The sequence below is a fragment of the Sorex fumeus genome, unplaced genomic scaffold, assembly GCF_029834395.1.
Source record: "Sorex fumeus unplaced genomic scaffold, SorFum_2.1 ptg000081l, whole genome shotgun sequence".
Taxonomy (NCBI): domain Eukaryota; kingdom Metazoa; phylum Chordata; class Mammalia; order Eulipotyphla; family Soricidae; genus Sorex; species Sorex fumeus.
Window position 1 is genome coordinate 17,044,326 of NW_026606138.1, and position 18,450 is coordinate 17,062,775.

General features: G+C 40.4%; 1 protein-coding gene across 5 annotated transcripts in view; it reads left to right on the plus strand.

Moving 5' to 3' along the window:
• The window catches only part of ZNF280D (zinc finger protein 280D), a 110,088-nt gene that overhangs the window by 50,205 nt on the left and 41,433 nt on the right, over positions 1–18,450 (plus strand). For all 5 annotated transcript variants that reach the window (XM_056130764.1, XM_056130762.1, XM_056130765.1 and 2 more), the window contains exons 9-12: positions 8,084–8,307; positions 10,195–10,352; positions 10,990–11,090; positions 12,773–12,919. In XM_056130764.1, coding sequence (XP_055986739.1) covers positions 8,084–8,307; positions 10,195–10,352; positions 10,990–11,090; positions 12,773–12,919 — 630 coding nt within the window. The remainder of the gene's footprint in view (positions 1–8,083; positions 8,308–10,194; positions 10,353–10,989; positions 11,091–12,772; positions 12,920–18,450) is intronic.

Here is an 18,450-nt window from a genome sequence, read left to right on the forward strand (position 1 = left end):
TGCCAAAAACAGTAATAATAACGGGTTTCATTCCCCTGAAAGAGCCTCCAATACGGCAGCCTTGGGAAGGACGAGTAAGGAAAGGCTGCTAAAATCTCAGGGGTGGGACGAATGGAGACATTTTTGGCTCCTGCTCAAGCAAATCAATGAACAACGGGATGATAGTGATGCAATGATCTTTATTTTAGTCAATGTGATTTACATTCTTAGAGTGGTGTCAGTGATAGTTCCGTGAGCACAGCATCCCAGCACCAGACCCCCACACCAGTGTCTATTTTCCCCCGTCATTGTCTTGTGCTCTGACCTACAGCCCTTTCCTCAAGATGCCCCACCCCAAGCCTAGCTTAGGAATTTTATGTATTAGTTAAATTTTTGATATAATAGGAACAGTTTCTTCTTTAAATATTTTTAGATTATTTTAAGTGATTTTTAACTGTCATATTGTTATATTGTTCTAATAATTTTTTCTTATTTTGGCTGTTCTTTATTATTAAAATTGATGAAAGTGGGGTCTGGGATATGGTTTAGTTGAAGGGTAAAGTGGTAATGTAGTGTTGGGGTATGACCTTTCACACAGACGTGGGGCTTTGAATTTAATTCTGGTGGAACTACCAGTCAGGGTTTTCCTGGATGTGGAACTGTACAGATAAGTGTTCATCCACAATCAAATGTGAAACCCAGTATTTGCACACATGCGTGCAAGCACCATAGCTAAGTTTGCAGCAAAGTGTGCAACTGTTTCATCACAATGGCAAAGGAAAGGAAAGGGAAATTTAAAAAAAAAAAGGATTGAACTAGCAGTAAGTTTTCAGTTTTTAACATTCATCTTAGTCTTTTTTCCTACCTGATTTTAGTCAGTATTATGTTTAAACAAGCTCCCCATGGCGTATTCAATATGCCAAAAATAGTAACAACAATTCTCACAAAGGAGACGTTACTGGAGCTTGCTTGAGCAGATTGATGAACAATGGGAGGACAGTGCTACAGTGCTACTATATTTGTCTTAAAATTACTTGTGTCTACATTATTTTATTTAGCAGCTTTGGAGAAGGAGGGTTTGGCTTCACTTGACGGTGTCAGTTTTGGCACTGCTGGGGCACAGACTGTATACATGGAGGGTCGGGGAATAGAACAGATGGGACTATCTTCAACTAAGAAAGCGTCTGCACCTCAAAAGAAACAGTGACCAGAATACAAAGACAGCCTATGGAAAGGAAAAGTATATGCACCCAATACCCTTCTGATAAGGGTTTTAGTATCAAAGATACAAGACACTGGTTGAACTCTACAGGAAAAAACCATTCAATCCCATCAGAAAATGGGGTGATGAAATGAACCGACACTTTCTCAAAGAAGAAATTCAAATGGCCAAAAGGTCCACGAAAAAAATGCTCTTCACTAATCATCAGAGAGACACAGATCAAAACAACAGTGAGATACCATCTCACACCACAGAGACTGGAACGCATCCAAAAAAAGAAAAGCAACCAGTGTTGGCGTGGACATGGGGAAAAAGGGACTCTCTCGTTCATTGTTGGTGGGAATGCCAACTGGTCCAGCCTTTTTGGAAAATAATATGGACATTTCTCAAAAAGCTAGAAATTGAGCTCCCATTTGACCAAGCAATACTACTACTGTGAATCTACCTTGGGGGTCCAAAAACACACAGCAGGAACACCACCTGCACTCCTATGTTTATTGCAGCACTATTCACCATGGCCAGAATCTGTAAACAACCTGAGTGTCCAAGAACAGATAAATGGATAAAGAAACTATGGCATATCTACACAGCGAAAATACTATGCAGTTGTTAGGAAAATGAAATCATGAAATTTGCCTATAAATAGATGGACATGGAGAGTATCATGCTAAGTGTAATGAGTCAAAAGGAGAGGGACGTATATAGAATGATTGCATTCATTTGTGGTATATAATAATATATAGCAGAAGACTAATATCCATGACCAGGGAAAACGGGCTAGGAGGTCTGGTCAATAGTTGGAACTAAACACAAGTGTGTGGGGGGGGACTGGGGGAGTAGATAACATAGTGAAGAGACCGGCATGACAATAACAACTGGAAATGGTCACATGCTTCAGGGATAGATTTACTTGTGGGTGAGGCTTGGCCCGAGCATGTGGAGAGCGGCCATGGGCATGGTGGTGTTTGAGTTCTGGAGGTTTAGGATGCTGGGGCTGGGTCTTTTGAGGTGGGGAGGGACCTCGCCCACCCGCCTTTGAGGCTTGTTCAAGGCAGAGTCATTTTATGCTCTCCTCCAAGAGAGAAGGAAAATGAGTTTCTGGATTGTGGCCATTGACAAGATTTCCACTGAGTTTTTAATTTCATCTACTGAGTTCTTTATTAGTGATACTGCTGTTTGTTGCTTTCTTATTTCTGCTCTCATTTCTTCCTGTATTTTGTTGGCTGTCTGTTCCACTGTTTCATGTCCTCCTTTAATTTACTAAATGCCTGTTCCACCGTTTCTTTGAGCTCATTGAACATCTACAACATTTCATCTCTAAATTCTTTATCAGCGAGATTGTATATGTGGGTATCCCTGTTGAGGCTTCTGAGCTCTTTTCTTCATCCATTCCTGGTGGTGGGCATTTACGCTGTTTCTTCATGTTGCTTTGGTAGTATGGAGGTGGGCCCCTCCAGTTCACTATCAATGCCCCCCTCTCACTGCAAAGGAAGATTCTGGATATGCTTGGTCGATGGTGGTCTCCTTTTTTCCCCTTCAAGAATACTAATTTCCTCTTTGGTGCTCTTGTGTGACTTACATGGGGCCTCTAGTGCAGCTTCAGGGGATGTGTTCTTTTGTATTTGGCCTCTTCAGTTTCTTATATTCACCGTTATGTTGGTCAGTTTCATCAGTATTTTGATTGGAGTAGGCTAGTGGACAATTAGCCTAATGTGTTTTGGATAGCCAGGCTGTCCTCGTAAGAATTAGGTAATGGAAGTTGAGATGTGAGTCCAAAGCGCTATGAAAGGGGAAATTAACTGTGGCTGCTCCAGAGACCATTTACCCAGCTGAAGGAAGCTGAAGATAGAGATAGAAAAATCTGTGCTCCTTATTAGTGGAATATAAAGTAACAATAAGAGACTAACACCCAAGGAAAGTAGAGATAAGTACCAGGAGGATTGCTCCACAGCTTTGGAAGCCGGCCTCACATCCTGGGGAAAAAGGCAGCTCAGATAGAGAAGGGACCACCAAGGAAAGGAAGCTTGGAGGGCCCGCTCTGGATTGGAGATAAGTGCTGAAAGTAGACTATAGACCAAACGTGATGTCCACTCAATACCTGCATTGCAGACCACAACATCCAAAGAGAAGGGGAGGGGGTAATGGGCACTGGTGGAGGAATGGGTACTTGATCATTGTGTGACTGAAACATAAGCACGAAAGTGTTTCAGGCTGTGACTGTATCTCACCAGTGATTCATTAAAATTTTTTTTTAAATTTAAAAAAAAGAAAATGTTCTCCCTGATCTAGAAAATTGTCGTTGTTAAATGGTCATTTTGCCTGAAACAGTAGATAGATTCACTGCACTATCTATTTAAACATAGCAGTCTTTCAAGAAATGTAAAGAAAAATTTTTTTTTGATTTATTGGAAACCACTAAAACTCAAATAGCCAAAGAAATCCCAAGAGAAGACAACAAAATTGGGAGATATCGTGCTTCCTGGCTTCAAATTATACTACAAATCTAGAGGTCTTAAAGCAATATGGTATTGGAATAAAATATAAGATTAGTTACACAGATCAAGGGTAGATAGAGAATTAAGAGATCAGAAACAAAACTGCACATATGTGGACAACTAGTTTATGACATAAGTCAAATACAAGGACCAAGGAAAGTCTGGGGGAGGGGGGAAGTATATGAGTCAGTTTGAAGGTAAACATAGGGGCAAGGGTTAGGATTTTTATACACATCACTGGCAAGTGATTAGCATCAACATAACTATAATGTGTAAACTTAGGGGTGGAGGGAAGTTGGCAATAATGGTACGACTGGTATCTGAACATTATGAACAACTTTGATCACACCAGGTGCCTTAATTTTAAAAAATTAAAAATTGTCTTATTAAACTGTATGAATTATTTATAGACTTTGTTGAATATTAGCATTTTGTTACTTTATGAACTGCAGTTATTCTGTCCAAACCTTTTGGTGTATTTTATTATTTTGTTAATTTTTAGTCCCTACAATTGTACTTAGCACAGCGGGTAGGGCGTTCACCTTACAAGCGGCCAACATGGCCGACCCGAGTTCGATTCTTCCGCCCCTCCCGGAGAGCCCGGCAAGCTACCGAGAGTATTCGATATGCCAAACACAGTAACAACAAAGTTTCCAATGGAGATGTTACTGGGCCCGCTCGAGCAAATCGACGATCAACGGGAGGGCCTTTACCTTTACCTTACCTTACCTTTACAATTGATTATTATTATTGTTGTGCTACCAGGGATTACCCCCAGGTCCTCACATATGCAAGGCAAGTGTTCTACCACTGAGCTATATCCATGGTTAATATTCACTTGATCTCTTGACATCCCGTTATTCCTCGATTTGCTTGAGTGGGTGCCAGTAATGTTTCCATTGGTCCCTGTCACGTGCTAGTGTAGCCCAGTGGCATCCGCTTGTTCTAGGAACACGAAGAGCCTCAAACCCATCATTCAGGGTCTTGACAAAAAAGTCTGACCATCTCGTAGGTGGGCAGCCACGCGATCTTTTGACGTCCTGTGGAATCCAGCCAGTAACAGCTCTAGTCCAGCAGTCGTGTCCAAATCTCATTACATGTCCAGCCCATCTGACTTTCGACGCCTTGGCAAATGAGACAGGGTCCCTGATTCTTGATTGTTGACGGAGATCGGAACTCTGGATTCTTTCACTTGAGTGGAGCATGATACTCCAAGCATAGCTCTTTTGATTCCTCTTCGGGAGACCCAAATAGCATTCTCATCCTGTTTTCGTAGGGCCCAGGTCTCTGAGGCATATGTTAATGCAGGAAGAACAGGGAATCAAAGAGATGTGCCTGGAGCCGGAGGTTCTTTGTCCTCTTAGCTATTTCTTCGATGCTCTTGAAGGCGTTCCAAGCTGCTCTCTTCCTCCTGCGTAACTCAGGTGCAAGAATTACTCCTGGCAGTGCTCAGGGAACCATATGGGATGCTGGGAATTGAACCTAGGTCGGCTGCGTGCAAGGCAAACGCCCTACCCGCTGTGCTATTGCTCCAGCCCCTCATGTTGACTTTTCGACATAGGTACACATAACTGTTGCATTTGGAGTTGTTTGTTCCGTTGAGAGCGAATGGAGCATCAGGAACAAGACTGTTTCTCATAAACATTGTCTTCGTAAGATTCAGCTATAGACCGACCTTTCCACACTCACGGTCGAAGTCACCCAGCATTTGTGCCGCTTGGCTAATGTTTGGTGTTATTAGAACGATGCCATCAGCGAAGTGGAGGGGGTGTAGTTGCCCACCGTCTATCTTCACTCCCATTCCTTCCCATTCCAGTTGTCACATGATGTTCTCGAGGGTGGCACTGAAGAGTTTCAGTGAAATGGTATCATTTTGCCGAACCACTGTCTTGACATGGATGATCACTACCTTGTAGAATGGTGAGATCCTGGTGGTGAATCTGTAATACAGTTCACAGAAGATCCTGATGTATTGAGTTTGAATGCCCTGTTTGGCTAGGGCTTCGATGACCGCTTCAGTCTCAACAGACTCAAACGCCTTCTTTAAATCAATGACAGAGCGGCATCTTGAACTCCCGAGAAACCTCAATGAGCCTGGTTATCGTGTGGATATGGTCAGTTATGCTGAGTCCTTTTTGGAACCTGGTTAATTAACCGGGTTAATTAACTTTTTTAAATTAATTAACTCTGAAAACATTTTTTAAACTGTAATATTAATCTTATTAATATTACAGTTTAAAAAATGTTTTTGAGATCATTTCTTAGGAAAAGTTGCAGATAAGATGAGGAATTTGCCAAAATCATGCTATTGGTATACACAATTTATTTTGAGTCTCTCTTTTTTTTAATAATGTTAGTGATTTATTGTGAACCATTCTTTTTTCCATTTATACTTAAAAGCAAGACCATAATTTATAAGAAATAACTTACCCATTTAAACCTCCTTAGAATTAGTCTGTTTTTTTTTTTCAAGTTTGAGCTCTTAATTTTATTTCTTGTAAGAAAACTTAGAAACATGTATAACTTTTAAAACATTACCACTTTTTGTTGTGGAATTCCTTTCAATTATATTTATTTCCCGTGGCAGACTATAGAAAATCCAGTTATATACATTAATTCCCTAAGATGGGAATTAATGTATTTATCCTGATTGATGGCTGTAACTTTGCTTCTAAACATATGTCTCTCTCTGTGAATCTGTTTGTTTGGTGGGGGCTCACACCCTCACACCTGGCTCTGCATTCAGTGGCCTCATGTGATGCTGAGGACGGAGTCTGGGTCAGCTGCATGCATGTGCCTTACCTGCTGTACTCTCTTGGCCCTTGTGAATCTATTCTATTCAGCATTTCTCTTCCCTTGATTTTGAATTTTTTGGGGGGAGTGGGGTTCTTTTTCTTTATAAATTTCAAAATGGACAAGTGAGCTAAATAATTTCAACTGAAAGAAATGTTAAAGGTCTATGTAGGCTCAGACATCTCTCCCCCCACCCCCAGCATCCAATGGGACACAAAATTTTACCAATGATGTAGCATTCCCTGTGGTAAAAGAGGCGAAGTGGAATGTAGCTGTATGTAGATTTTCCAACTTGTCATTTAATATCTACTAACTAGAGCTCATAACAGAAAGAATTTTAGTCAACTAGTTTATGTCAAAGAATTATCTTTCAGTACCTGTATTGCCAACCATAGTGTCTGAAAGGAGAGAAGAAGAGGGGAAAGGAGTTAAAGAGAAGGGGGAGAAGGGGAGAGGCGAGGGGAGGGGAGGGGGGAAGTATCTACCATTAGAGGCAGACTGGTGCGGATGGGGGCAAACTGGGGAGTCTTCAGATGGGAAATGTACACTGGTGAAGAGACCAGTGTTGGGACATTGTATGACTGAAACCCAATTATCGAACAACTTTCTCTGGGTGATTAACGTAAAAAAAATTATCTGGGTAACTTGTTAAAAAAAAATTCAGATTTCTAGAGTCAGCCTCCAGACATTGGGTTTTATTTGGTCTGAAGTTAACATTTTAATGAGCACTTCTGATTTTCCTAATACTGATTTTCTTTGGATGGACCTTCCCAAAAACTGCCCTAGAGAAGTATTACAATGAAAAGTTAGGTACGATAAGTGAATTAATTTTGTTGAAAGATAAGAAGTTCTATGTTGGGTGTATTCCATACTAGAACTAGTTCATGTCACATCTTTTCTCAGGGGGATCTAGATTTCCCTTCAAATATTTAAGAATTCTTTTTTTTTTCCTTTTTGGGTTACACCCAGTGATGCTCAGGGGTTACTCCCAGCTCTGCACTCAGAAATTACTCCTGGCGGTGCTCGGGGGACCCTATGGGATGCAGGGAATCAAACCCAGGTCGGCCGCGTGCAAGGCAAACGCCCTACTCTCTGTGCTATCGCTCCAGCCCCTATTTAAGCATTCTCGATTTAAAGTTGTAACTGTTGAAAATTTTGAAATATAGTTTATGCTTCTTTTTGCCTCACATATTTTCTAGTACAGGGAATGAAAATATTGCATTTTGATCAGATATTATGAAATTTAGACTAATCAGTTGAAAAACATTGCATGTAATCTGTACTTCTAAACTCTTTGATACAAATATAAAATTCCAAGTTTTTAAAATTTAAATATTTAAACGATTGTTATATTTTATATTTGACAAGGTAGACTTGCAAAGAGAAAGATCATTCTCCAACTTCTGCTTCTAAGATTTATTTTAGTTTAAAAAAGGTGTTTATTACTGAATTCTTCATAGTATATAGGTACCAAAAACTGTTGATGAATAATTTTCCAGCTATATTACCAAACATGGCTTTACATGGTTTGTCTAAAGTTGTTCAGAGAATATTTTGGGGGGAATATATAAGACTTATCTTTCTTATCTTTCAGTACTGTTGTCCAGACATGATAAATAACTTTTTTGGACTGGATAAAACAGAATTTCCAAGTACAGCAGATAAAAATAAGACTCTTGATTCAGAGAAAGGAAAATTGATCATGTTAGTTAATGACTTTTATTATGGAAAACATGAAGGAGATGTGTTGGAGGAACAGAAAACTCATACAACCTTCAAATGCTTCAGTTGCTTGAAAATTCTTAAAAATAATATTAGGTATGTAAATACTTATTTTTACTTTGATTTGAAAATAAAAATGCTGCTACAGATGTAAATAATGCTGTATTTTTATCTTGCACATTTTTTATGCCATTCTGGATAAATGGGTTTTAAACTTTCTACTAAGATTAACAAAGGGAAGACACATTCTTGTTGAAAACTTTTGGTTTTTTTCTGTTAGACTCTTGAGTCCACTTATATTTCCCTCAGATAACTTAAGAAATGACAAATTTATTGAGATAAGGAAAATTGGCTTCCCAACTGAGCAGTACGGCAAATTTTATGAGATAATTTTTGTTGTTAAGCTGCTTTTGAATTTTATTATTCTTTAACCACCTGAAGAGCTACTTCTGTACGTTTTGTCCATTTTAACCTCTCCATGCTAGTCTGACTTAATGCTCTAATCTTTCTTAGCTTGGAGAAAAAGTTACCATTTTTAGAGATGTGCCAGCTCTTCTAAACATGTCTGTATTCATTTTAAATTTCAACACCTTTAAAAATTAGATTTACTTACAGTCAGATTTTATGATCCTAGATGCATATTCTTTAAATTTTTGTAATGTACTTTGTAATCATTACATAGTTGAGGTAGTAGCTGCCAACTAAATGAGTTAGTTATAAGAAGAAAGTAACAATATTTTGGTTACTGTTTTCCATTGATTCTACAGCTTGATCTATATTAGGGTTTTTCCCCTGATTTGTTATAGTTTTAAATAGCATTTTTTCCCCTGGGCTTTGGGCCATACCCAGCAATGCTCAGGGGTTACTTCTGGTTCTGTGCTCAGGAATTACTCCAGGCAGTGCTTGAGGGATAATATGGAGTGCTGGGGACCAAACCTGGGTCACCTGCATGCAGAGTAAATACCCTACCTGCTGTATCAGGGCTCATTCCCCAATATTGAAAATATTTACAGTAGATACCTAAATACTGTTTGCAGAGCTGGTGTTAATACTAGAAGAATAGAGTTGTTTCAAGATGTGCCATAATCAGCTTTTAAAGGAAATAATGTAGAGATATGAGAAAGATAAATGTTACCATTTTATTCCAAATTGATGATATTATAACTTAGTTTCAAGATGATTTCTTTCAGGAACTTAGTATGGATAATTATTCATAGTTAACCTAGTTGAAAGATGGCTACTTTGAGTAACTTTGCTCTTAATTGCAAGAAAAAGCTCCATGGAGCTCTTTTATGTAGGTATTACCATTTGTGTCTGACATTAGAAGTCATAGTTCCTTATAATAAGAAACCTTATAGCAAGCTGAAATAGCAGACTATAAAATTGAAAAATGGACATTGCCAAGAAAGGACACAATCTCCAAGTTAAAATGAACAGTCTGTTTTAACAATGAACCAGTATTAGTAAATAAAACAAAAGGTTCTTTTACGTGTAGACACTAAATTGCTTTATGGATATAGAAACTAGGATGCAAGTGAAAATACTAGCAATTTGTCTTTTTAGCAGCTGGATTATATTATATATCTCCACAGCTTTAAACAATTTTTCTCATGGTTTTGTAACTGCTTTCGTTAGTCAAGTTTCCTTCCTTTGAGATTTTTATTTTTAAATATGAAAGTATTTTATGTATGGGAAAGTAGCTGACTGTTTTATCTTTTTAAAAAATGTAAAAATCAGAAATGATTTAAGAGAGCAATTTAGTGACCATTTGAATAACATTCTTAAATTACTTTGTATCAAAGATAAAAAGATGTTTACTTAGTTGCTTTATAGTAAATACGGAAAGTGCTCTGGTTGCTATGTAGGATTTTAAATATTGAGGTTTTTAGTATAATATTTAGTTTCGTGGTTCAGATTCAGGTGCTTATTTGTGAGATTCAGTTTTTGAATTGTATGTCTGCACCTGTTGACAACCATTTCTAGATTTATGAACCACATGAAACACCATTTGGAGCTTGAGAAGCAGAGCAGTGAGAGCTGGGAGAACCACACCACCTGCCAGCACTGCTACCGGCAGTTCCCCACGCCCTTCCAGCTGCAGTGCCACATCGAGAGCACGCACACGCCCCACGACTTCTCCAGTAAGCTACTTCCTTCCTGCTCTACTCAGGCATCGCATGCGGCTGCTTTTCATAATGCAAGCTCTGAGGAAGCCTTTAGAAGTCTCAGAGGCTGAGAATTGAAGGGCATAATTGCAGAAGTTTGAATTTATATAATAAACTGCTAAGAGAAATTATTTACACAAATTAAAGTTCCTCTTATAGAGAACTCATTAAGGTAAATATGTAGAGTATTTATTTATGTGGGAGTCTAAATGAGATGCCCCAGATAATAGTTTTCATGATAGAAGCAGTGCCCTTCATTTAAACTTTATGAGGATTACAGGTAGTTGAAAATCTCTTATCTTGGAATGAGGTGACCAAGGCTTACATCCCATCTCTGTCTCCTAAGCTGTATTGTAGCAGCTATTTTATCAAGTAAGCTAAGTTACTTACTGCTAAAAAAAGGAACGATGTTAGAAAATAGAAATACTTGCTTATATCATTAAAAGAATGGGGGTAATACCTAAGTATAAAATACTTAAAATGCATAATTAACTGAAAAGTTATTCTGCACCAGAATTACTGATATAGTACTATTGATACATATATAGATATGCAAAATGAATATGTATATATAGTATATGGTATAATGACTTTCCTCCCACTCCTCTTTTAGCCATTTGCAAAATCTGTGAATTATCATTTGAAACAGAACATATTCTTTTGCAACATATGAAGGACAATCATAAACCCGGTGAAATGCCATATGTTTGCCAGGTATACCTATATTTTATTATGTACTTTGTGTTTATTGTTTTGGTTGTTGGATTTAAAGGTAAAAGGTAAAGGCCCTCCCGTTGTTCATCGATTTGCTCGAGCGGGCCCAGTAACGTCTCCATTGGGGACTTTGTTGTTACTGTGTTTGGCATATCGAATACAGCACGGGGAGCTTGCCAGGCTCTGCCTTGCGAGCTAGATACCCTCGGTAGCTTGCCGGGCTCTCCGAGAGGGGCGGAGGAATCGAACTTGGGTCGACCATGTTGGCTGCGTGCAAGGCAAACGCCCTACCGCTGTGCTATCGCTCCAGCCCTAAAAGATGACGTAGTCGGCAGGGATTGGCAAGATGTGTTTTATTTGTTTTCTGTAAAGGACCAGGTAGTATATAAATTCAAGCTTTTAGGGTATTAAGTTCTCTTGCAACTAATTGAAACTGCCCAGTATAGCACAAAGGTAGCCATAGACAATAAGCAAAAAAAGAACTACTTAGTCTTATGCTGAGTTCTTCCCAATATGGGAAGTTCCTTTCTCTTGTACTTTCCAGTAAACTTTTCTAGTTTAAAAAAAAAAAGTAAAAGTGTGAATATGTGGGTATGTGATAGTATTTCAGTAAAGCTTTATGGGCCCTGAAGTTTGAGTTTTATATACTTTTCTGGTATTATAATATTAAAGTCCCTCTATAAATCACTTATTAGTAAACTGCCCTTTGGGATAACTCCTTCATTATTTTGGGGCCAGCCCAGCTTGGAATTGACCCTTAGGTTATTGTTTGCCTACTCTCCTTTGTTCAAAGAAAAGCACTGTGGGTGGAATGTTATGCATACTGACTGATTTGACAATCTAGTGAAGAGTGTAGGCATACAAGGAAGTACAAATTGCTTTTAGTTACAGAATATCCTACCAAATACTTTTGAACAGGTACTTCTCCAGAATTTGAAGAAATAGGAAAGCAAGATAAAAAATTACATAGGTTCAGAGAGATAATACTGGGGTTAAGGCTCTTGCCTTGCATTTACTTTGGCCCACATCAGCTTGAATCTTCAACTCCACATATGGTCCTCAGAAATCTTAGGAGTGATCCCTGAGCACAGAACCAGTAGTAAGCCCTGAGCACTGCTGGATGTGGTTGCCCAACCTCTCTGCCCCCACAATCAATTAATTGCCATTGCCATAGCCTGGTATCTAAACCCATTTATAATATAAAGAAGGGTGCTGTTTTGTTTGTTGGTTTTGGTTTGGTGGCAATGCCCAGCAGTATTCAGGGTTTACTCCTGACCCTGTGCACAAGGATCATTTCTGAAGATGCTTGGGCGACCATATGTGGTGTCAGTTACTGAACCAGGATTGGCTTGTCTTCTCTGGCCCTAGAAGAATGTTGTTTTATATAGCAGGGGACAAATAAAAACTATAGATCTGGAGGTATTAAAATTAGAAAATTCGGTCAAGGTAGGGGATTGAATGAAATAATTATCTGACAGAATTAGAGAAATCCATATAGATTTAAAGAAGTGTGTCTAAAATATTCAGAGAACTTTTTGTCTGTGGTTCTTGAATAATGGGATTGTATAATGGATTTTATAGGCCTCTGAGCTAAATTTATAGAACATAATTTTCCATACAAATGATCCATTATTGTTTTTTTATTAATTTTTAAGTAAACTAGACATTCTTTATATTTATAGGTTTGCAATTATAGATCATCATTATTTTCTGATGTGGAAATTCATTTCCGAACATCCCATGAAAACACTAAGAACCTGCTTTGCCCTTTTTGCCTGAAAGTTATTAAAATTGCAACACCTTATATGCATCATTACATGAAACATCAGGTGAGATTGAATAATTTGTATTTGTTCATTTGTTATTTTAATAAAAATATTATTACTCAGAACATGGTTAAGTTTTTCTTCAGAGTCTTGTTCCTTATATGATCAGTTTGCAGTTTAAGCTGAAATTACTCGTGAAACTTTTTCTTTACCTTTTTTTCTCATAACGTGGCATCACTGTATGCCATAACAGTGGTTATCCTGTTGTTCATCAGTTTCCTCGAGCAGGCACCAGTAACGTCTCCATTTGTCCTAGCCCTGAGATTTTAGCAAGTGCCACATTGGAGGCTCTTTCAGGGTAAGGGAAATGAGACCCATCATTGTTACTGGGTTTTGGCATATTAAATACACCACAGGAGCTTGCCAGATTCTGTCGTGCGGGCAGGATACTCTTGGTAGCCTGCCGGGTTCTCTAAAGAGTGAGAACTAGACAATTCGAGGTTGTGCAGCTGCAAATGCAGCCACGTGCTTCCAGGAGTTTGGTTTTGTAGTCTCTCGATCTTGGCCGTTGATGGGATTACATGGCGGTGGGGGCAGTTGGTGGAAGATGGGGAATCTGGGTGGAGGAGGCCCAGTCCCCATTCGAACAAATTTGGAGATCTCAGCCCCAGGTCCCACACACCTGGGTTCCTCTGGTGGTTCTTCATGCATTAGGCTCGTCTGAGCGTGTGGAGAGTGGTCTTAAGCATGGCTGTGGCTGGTTCCAGAGGTCTTCAGCTTCCGGGGCTCTGCTGGGGCAGGGAGGGAAACTCAACCCACCCACCTCCCAAGGAGCCCCACTGAGGACAGCCAGGCGTGGTGGGAGGAGACTCTGCACTCTGCATTGTTCTCTTCCTAGCTACTGGAAGATGGGGATCTGGGTGGAGGAGGCCCAGTCCCGATCTGAGCAGGCTTGAGATCTCAGCCCTGGGTCCTGCAAAACCTGGGTTGCTCTGCCGGTTCATTCATGTGTGAGGCTCGTCTGAGTGTGTGGAGAGTAGTCTTATAAATGAATATCCTGAATGAATATCCTGATAGATTAAAATAGGGATCTAGGGATCTGATGTAAGATACTTACCCTGGTTCAAATCCCAGTACTGGTTCAAATCCCAGTACTGGTTCAAATCCCAGCACCATGTATGATCCCCTGAACTGTGCCAGGAGTCACCCTTGAGCTCTACTGGGTGAGATCCCCAAACCAAAACCAAACAAAAAAATAAAATAGGAAACTTGTAGTAAAAGAAAAATGGAAAGATGCCTGGAGTATCTAAAACATTGACCATTCCAGAGTGATGAGATGGGCCTTACAAGCGGCCAACATGGCCGACCCGAGTTCGATTCCTCCGCCCCTCTCGGAGGGCCCGGCAAGCTACCAAGAGTATTCGATATGCCAGACACAGTAACAACAAAGTCTCCAATGGAGACGTTACTGGGCCCGCTCGAGCAAATCGACGATCAACGGGAGGGCCTTTACCTTTACCTTACCTTTGTTCTTTATTGAGAAACTTAAGTCTTGGTTACATCAAATAAAACCAATTTCTTAAGGGAGAAATCAAAACACAAAATAGAAAAGAAGAAAGTTAACACTATGGGTCAGAGCAGAACCCAGAAATTCTTTCAATTGAAAAATTCTAGATGTTTCATATTTGACCTATTGATACAGAATGGCCTATTAAATTTATGATTGTGGTTCTTAGTGTTGTGGTAGGAGAACTAGGAAGTCTTCAAACCTTAAGCTGAATTCTGTGATGAGTTATTTCAGTTTTGAATTAGTGTGTCCTGGTCTGGGAAATAATATGAAGGGATTATTTATCCAAAGAAGGTAAGTCGATTTAGAACTGAGAACATAAAGATTGAGGACTTACGATCTTGTTTTTCTCTTACGTTTTGAACTTTATTTCCACTTTTAGGTGCCCTAATGGAAAAATACGTTTCTTGTTAATCAGGAGTGACCTTTTGTAGCTGCCAATGACAAAAGGAAGTAGTGATACATGAGACACCATGTATAAACTCTGACAAAGAACTATATTTAGATACTCACTTGTTTTGTGGATGATCTCTGCCAGATCCATAGTTCAGTTTTGGGGACCCAGAATTATTGCTTATTACTTTCCTTAAATACTGATTCTATATTGCTGGTTATTTTCCTAAAGCAGTTAAATCATTATTTGTTTGGGTTGAAAAATATTTTGCCTAGGGTATGGTGCCACCAGCAGGTCAATCTGTACCTATGTGGCGAGTGCATCAGCAATCTGATGGTGCCTTCAGATTTCTAGATACCCCAAAATTGCTGCTGTGCTTTTGGCCAGACCCCAACCAATTGGGGCCAAGTTTACCAAGAAAGTAAACGGCCAAAAGTTAGGTATGTGAGAGACACACCCACAAACCACCTCTGGCTCAGCTATGTAATTGGAGGCAAGGCCTCTCTGGTTCCTGATTCAACTGTTTAATGGCCATGATCCCAGAGACTAAGAAACAAATCTCGGAACCCAGCGGCTTTTGGCAGAAATGCGTCCGGTCCCTGCAGTAGGTTACTGATGCCGGACCACCGCAGGGGGTAAAGGGTGCTGTCCCTCGACCCGCTCCCCTGTGGAGGCTTGGTGGCTGCCATCCACCAGTGGCCATTGGACAGTCAGGTTTGGGCCTGCAGTGATGAGACATGCAGGGACTTACGGGATGGGGGTGGAGCTGGCCCTCTCCTCCCCGCTCCAAGGAGACCCTAAGTCACCGCCCATGAATGATCTCTCTGGCTCCTGATCAAGCTGCTTAATGGCTATGATGCAAGAGACTCAGAATCAAATCTCAGAACCCAGTAGCTTTTGGCAGAAATGCATCTGGTCCCTGCAGTAGGTTACTGGCGCTGGGCCACCCCCAGTGGGAATAGGTTTCGTGCCTTGGCCTGTTCCCCTTGGCGGCTCTGTGGCCGCTATCCCCAAGAGGCCATTAGGCAGTCAGGTTTGGGCCCGCAGTGATAAGACATGTGGGGCCTCACAGGATGGGGGTGGAGCCGGCCCTTTCCTCCCCGCCCCAATGAGATCTCGAGTTGCTGCCCACGAATGGCCTCTCTGGCTCCTGATCAAGCTGCTTAATGACCATGATCCCAGAGACTCAGGAACCGATCTCAGAACCCAGCAGGTTTTGGCAGAAATCCCTCCAGATTTGATTGTTAAAATTTTGGAATTCCAAAATCGCGCAGCCACTACTGCAGCCACGCGACATCATATGCTATTCATAACCAGCAATAGAAAACAAATTTTCTACAGTTGCCTTTTCAGCAGGTCTGAGTGTTGGGGTAAAGGTAAAAAGGTAAAGACCCTCCCGTTGATCGTCGATTTGCTCGAGCGGGCCCAGTAACGTCTCCATTGGAGACTTTGTTGTTACTGTGTCTGGCATATCGAATACTCTCGGTAACTTGCCGGGCTCTCCGAGAGGGGCAGAGGAATCGAACTCGGGTCGGCCATGTTGGCTGCTTGTAAGGCGAATGCCCTACCCGCTGTGCTATCGCTCCAGCCCAGTGTTGGGGTAAAGTCCCAAATAATGGTGGGTCTGGTGTCAAAATATTGAATGTTACCACAGTAGAGAGAGAGTAATATGGAAGTCATCTGCCCCACAGGTAGGGGGAAGGTGTGGAATGGGGTGTATACTGGGGTTTTTGGTGGTGGAAAATGGGCACTGGCGAAGGGACAGGTGTTTCATCGCTGTATGACCGAGACTTAAACCTGAAAACTTTGTGACTGCTCTCATGGTGATTCAATAAATAAATTTATAAAAAGGGGGAAAAAAAGTAATGACCAATTAATCAGCCTTAATCAATGGCTGAATAAATAGCAGTACTCCTTCATTAAAATTAAAATATATATAAATAAATGTAAAAAAAAATTTTTTTTACAATACTAATGCTGTTTAAGAGTAGTAGTGCCTTTGCCAAAATCACATGTCAGTGTATTTACTGACATTATCTGATAATGAAATCAAGATTTGCCATCCTACTAATATGAATCATTTTATAGTCTTTCTGGTTAAATTGGCATGCCAGTTTATGTAAGAACTGAGGTAATATTGTTTTATGTTACTCTGTAAGTTTTAAGGGTAGGATTTCATTCCTCTTTAAAATACCAGAGCCACCAACCAGCAAAACAAATATTTCTCCAGCATAAACTATTCACCTCCTTTCCCACTTTGACCTTTTTTTTTTTTTCCCCTTTACCTCTCTGGTAACCTCACTTCTGTGATCTGACTCCAAGGTTTGTTTGCTTTTATATTTCCCCCTTGTTTTTCCTCTATGTATCCCACATATGAGTGATCACTAGGTATATTTTCCTCCTTCAGACTTATTTTCATTCCGGTTTCAATGTTGATGTACAAGTTAGATTTCTTTTTTTTTTTAATGACTGAGTTGTATTCTGTGGTTAAGTATATCACATTTTCTCTCTTGCATATTTGTAGCTGGACAACCCGAGTTCGATTCCTCCGCCCCTCTCGGAGAGCCCGGCAAGCTACCGAGAGTATTCGATATGCCAGACACAGTAACAACAAAGTCTCCAATGGAGACGTTACTGGGCCCGCTCGAGCAAATCGACGATCAACGGGAGGGCCTTTACCTTATATTTGTTGCTGGACAGTGGGTAGTTTTCATGTCTTGACTGTTACAAATGTTGCTTCAGTGAACATAGCTATTTAAATAACATGTCTTAGACAATTGAAACTTGTTTTATGACTTATTTTTTTGAGGTTGCAAGTACTCTAATCATACTCATGACTATCGGCTTTTGGTGCCGAAGTTTTACTTATACAATATAAGGTAAAAAAGGTAAAGGCCCTCCCGTTGATCGTCGATTTGCTCGAGCGGGCCCAGTAACATCTCCATTGGAGACTTTGTTGTTACTGTGTCTAGCATATCAAATACTCTCGGTAGCTTGCCGGGCTCTCCGAGAGGGGCGGAGGAATCGAACTCGGGTCGGCCATGTTGGCCGCTTGTAAGGCGAACGCCCTACCTGCTGTGCTATCGCTCCAGCCCTATTCTAGATTAATGAATCTTAATTCTCATCTCCTCTTTTTTCCATTCTGGTTAATTTGGAAGTAATGCAATGTAGAAATTATTTTTGCTGCTAGCAGATACTTGCAATCACTCCGAGTCATTTTAGTGTGTGTCTTTAGGTTCCTCAGGAGGGATAGGATTCCCTCCTGGTGATTGGTAGCCAGGATCTGGTGTTTCTAAGCGATGCAGTGTCGTGGATTCCCTCAGCCTCCCCAGTGGGGCTCCAGGCCTTCCAGGGATGCACATGGAGATGCTGGGCTCAGAGGGACCTTGTGGGCCAGGGATCACCCAAGCTTGTCTGCATGAAAAATGTGTCATTACCCCATGTTGTCTCTTTTGGAAGAGGCAAAAAAAATACCTTTTGAAAACAGGCACCACAGGTGACAGTGATACTATTAGTAATAGTTTTTGTGTACATTTTTCCCCCTTTTTCTTTTTCAAAAATTTGGCATTGTTTGGGGCCACGCCTACCATTGCTTGGACTCTGGTCTTGGCTCTCTGCTTTGGGGGCTGTGGT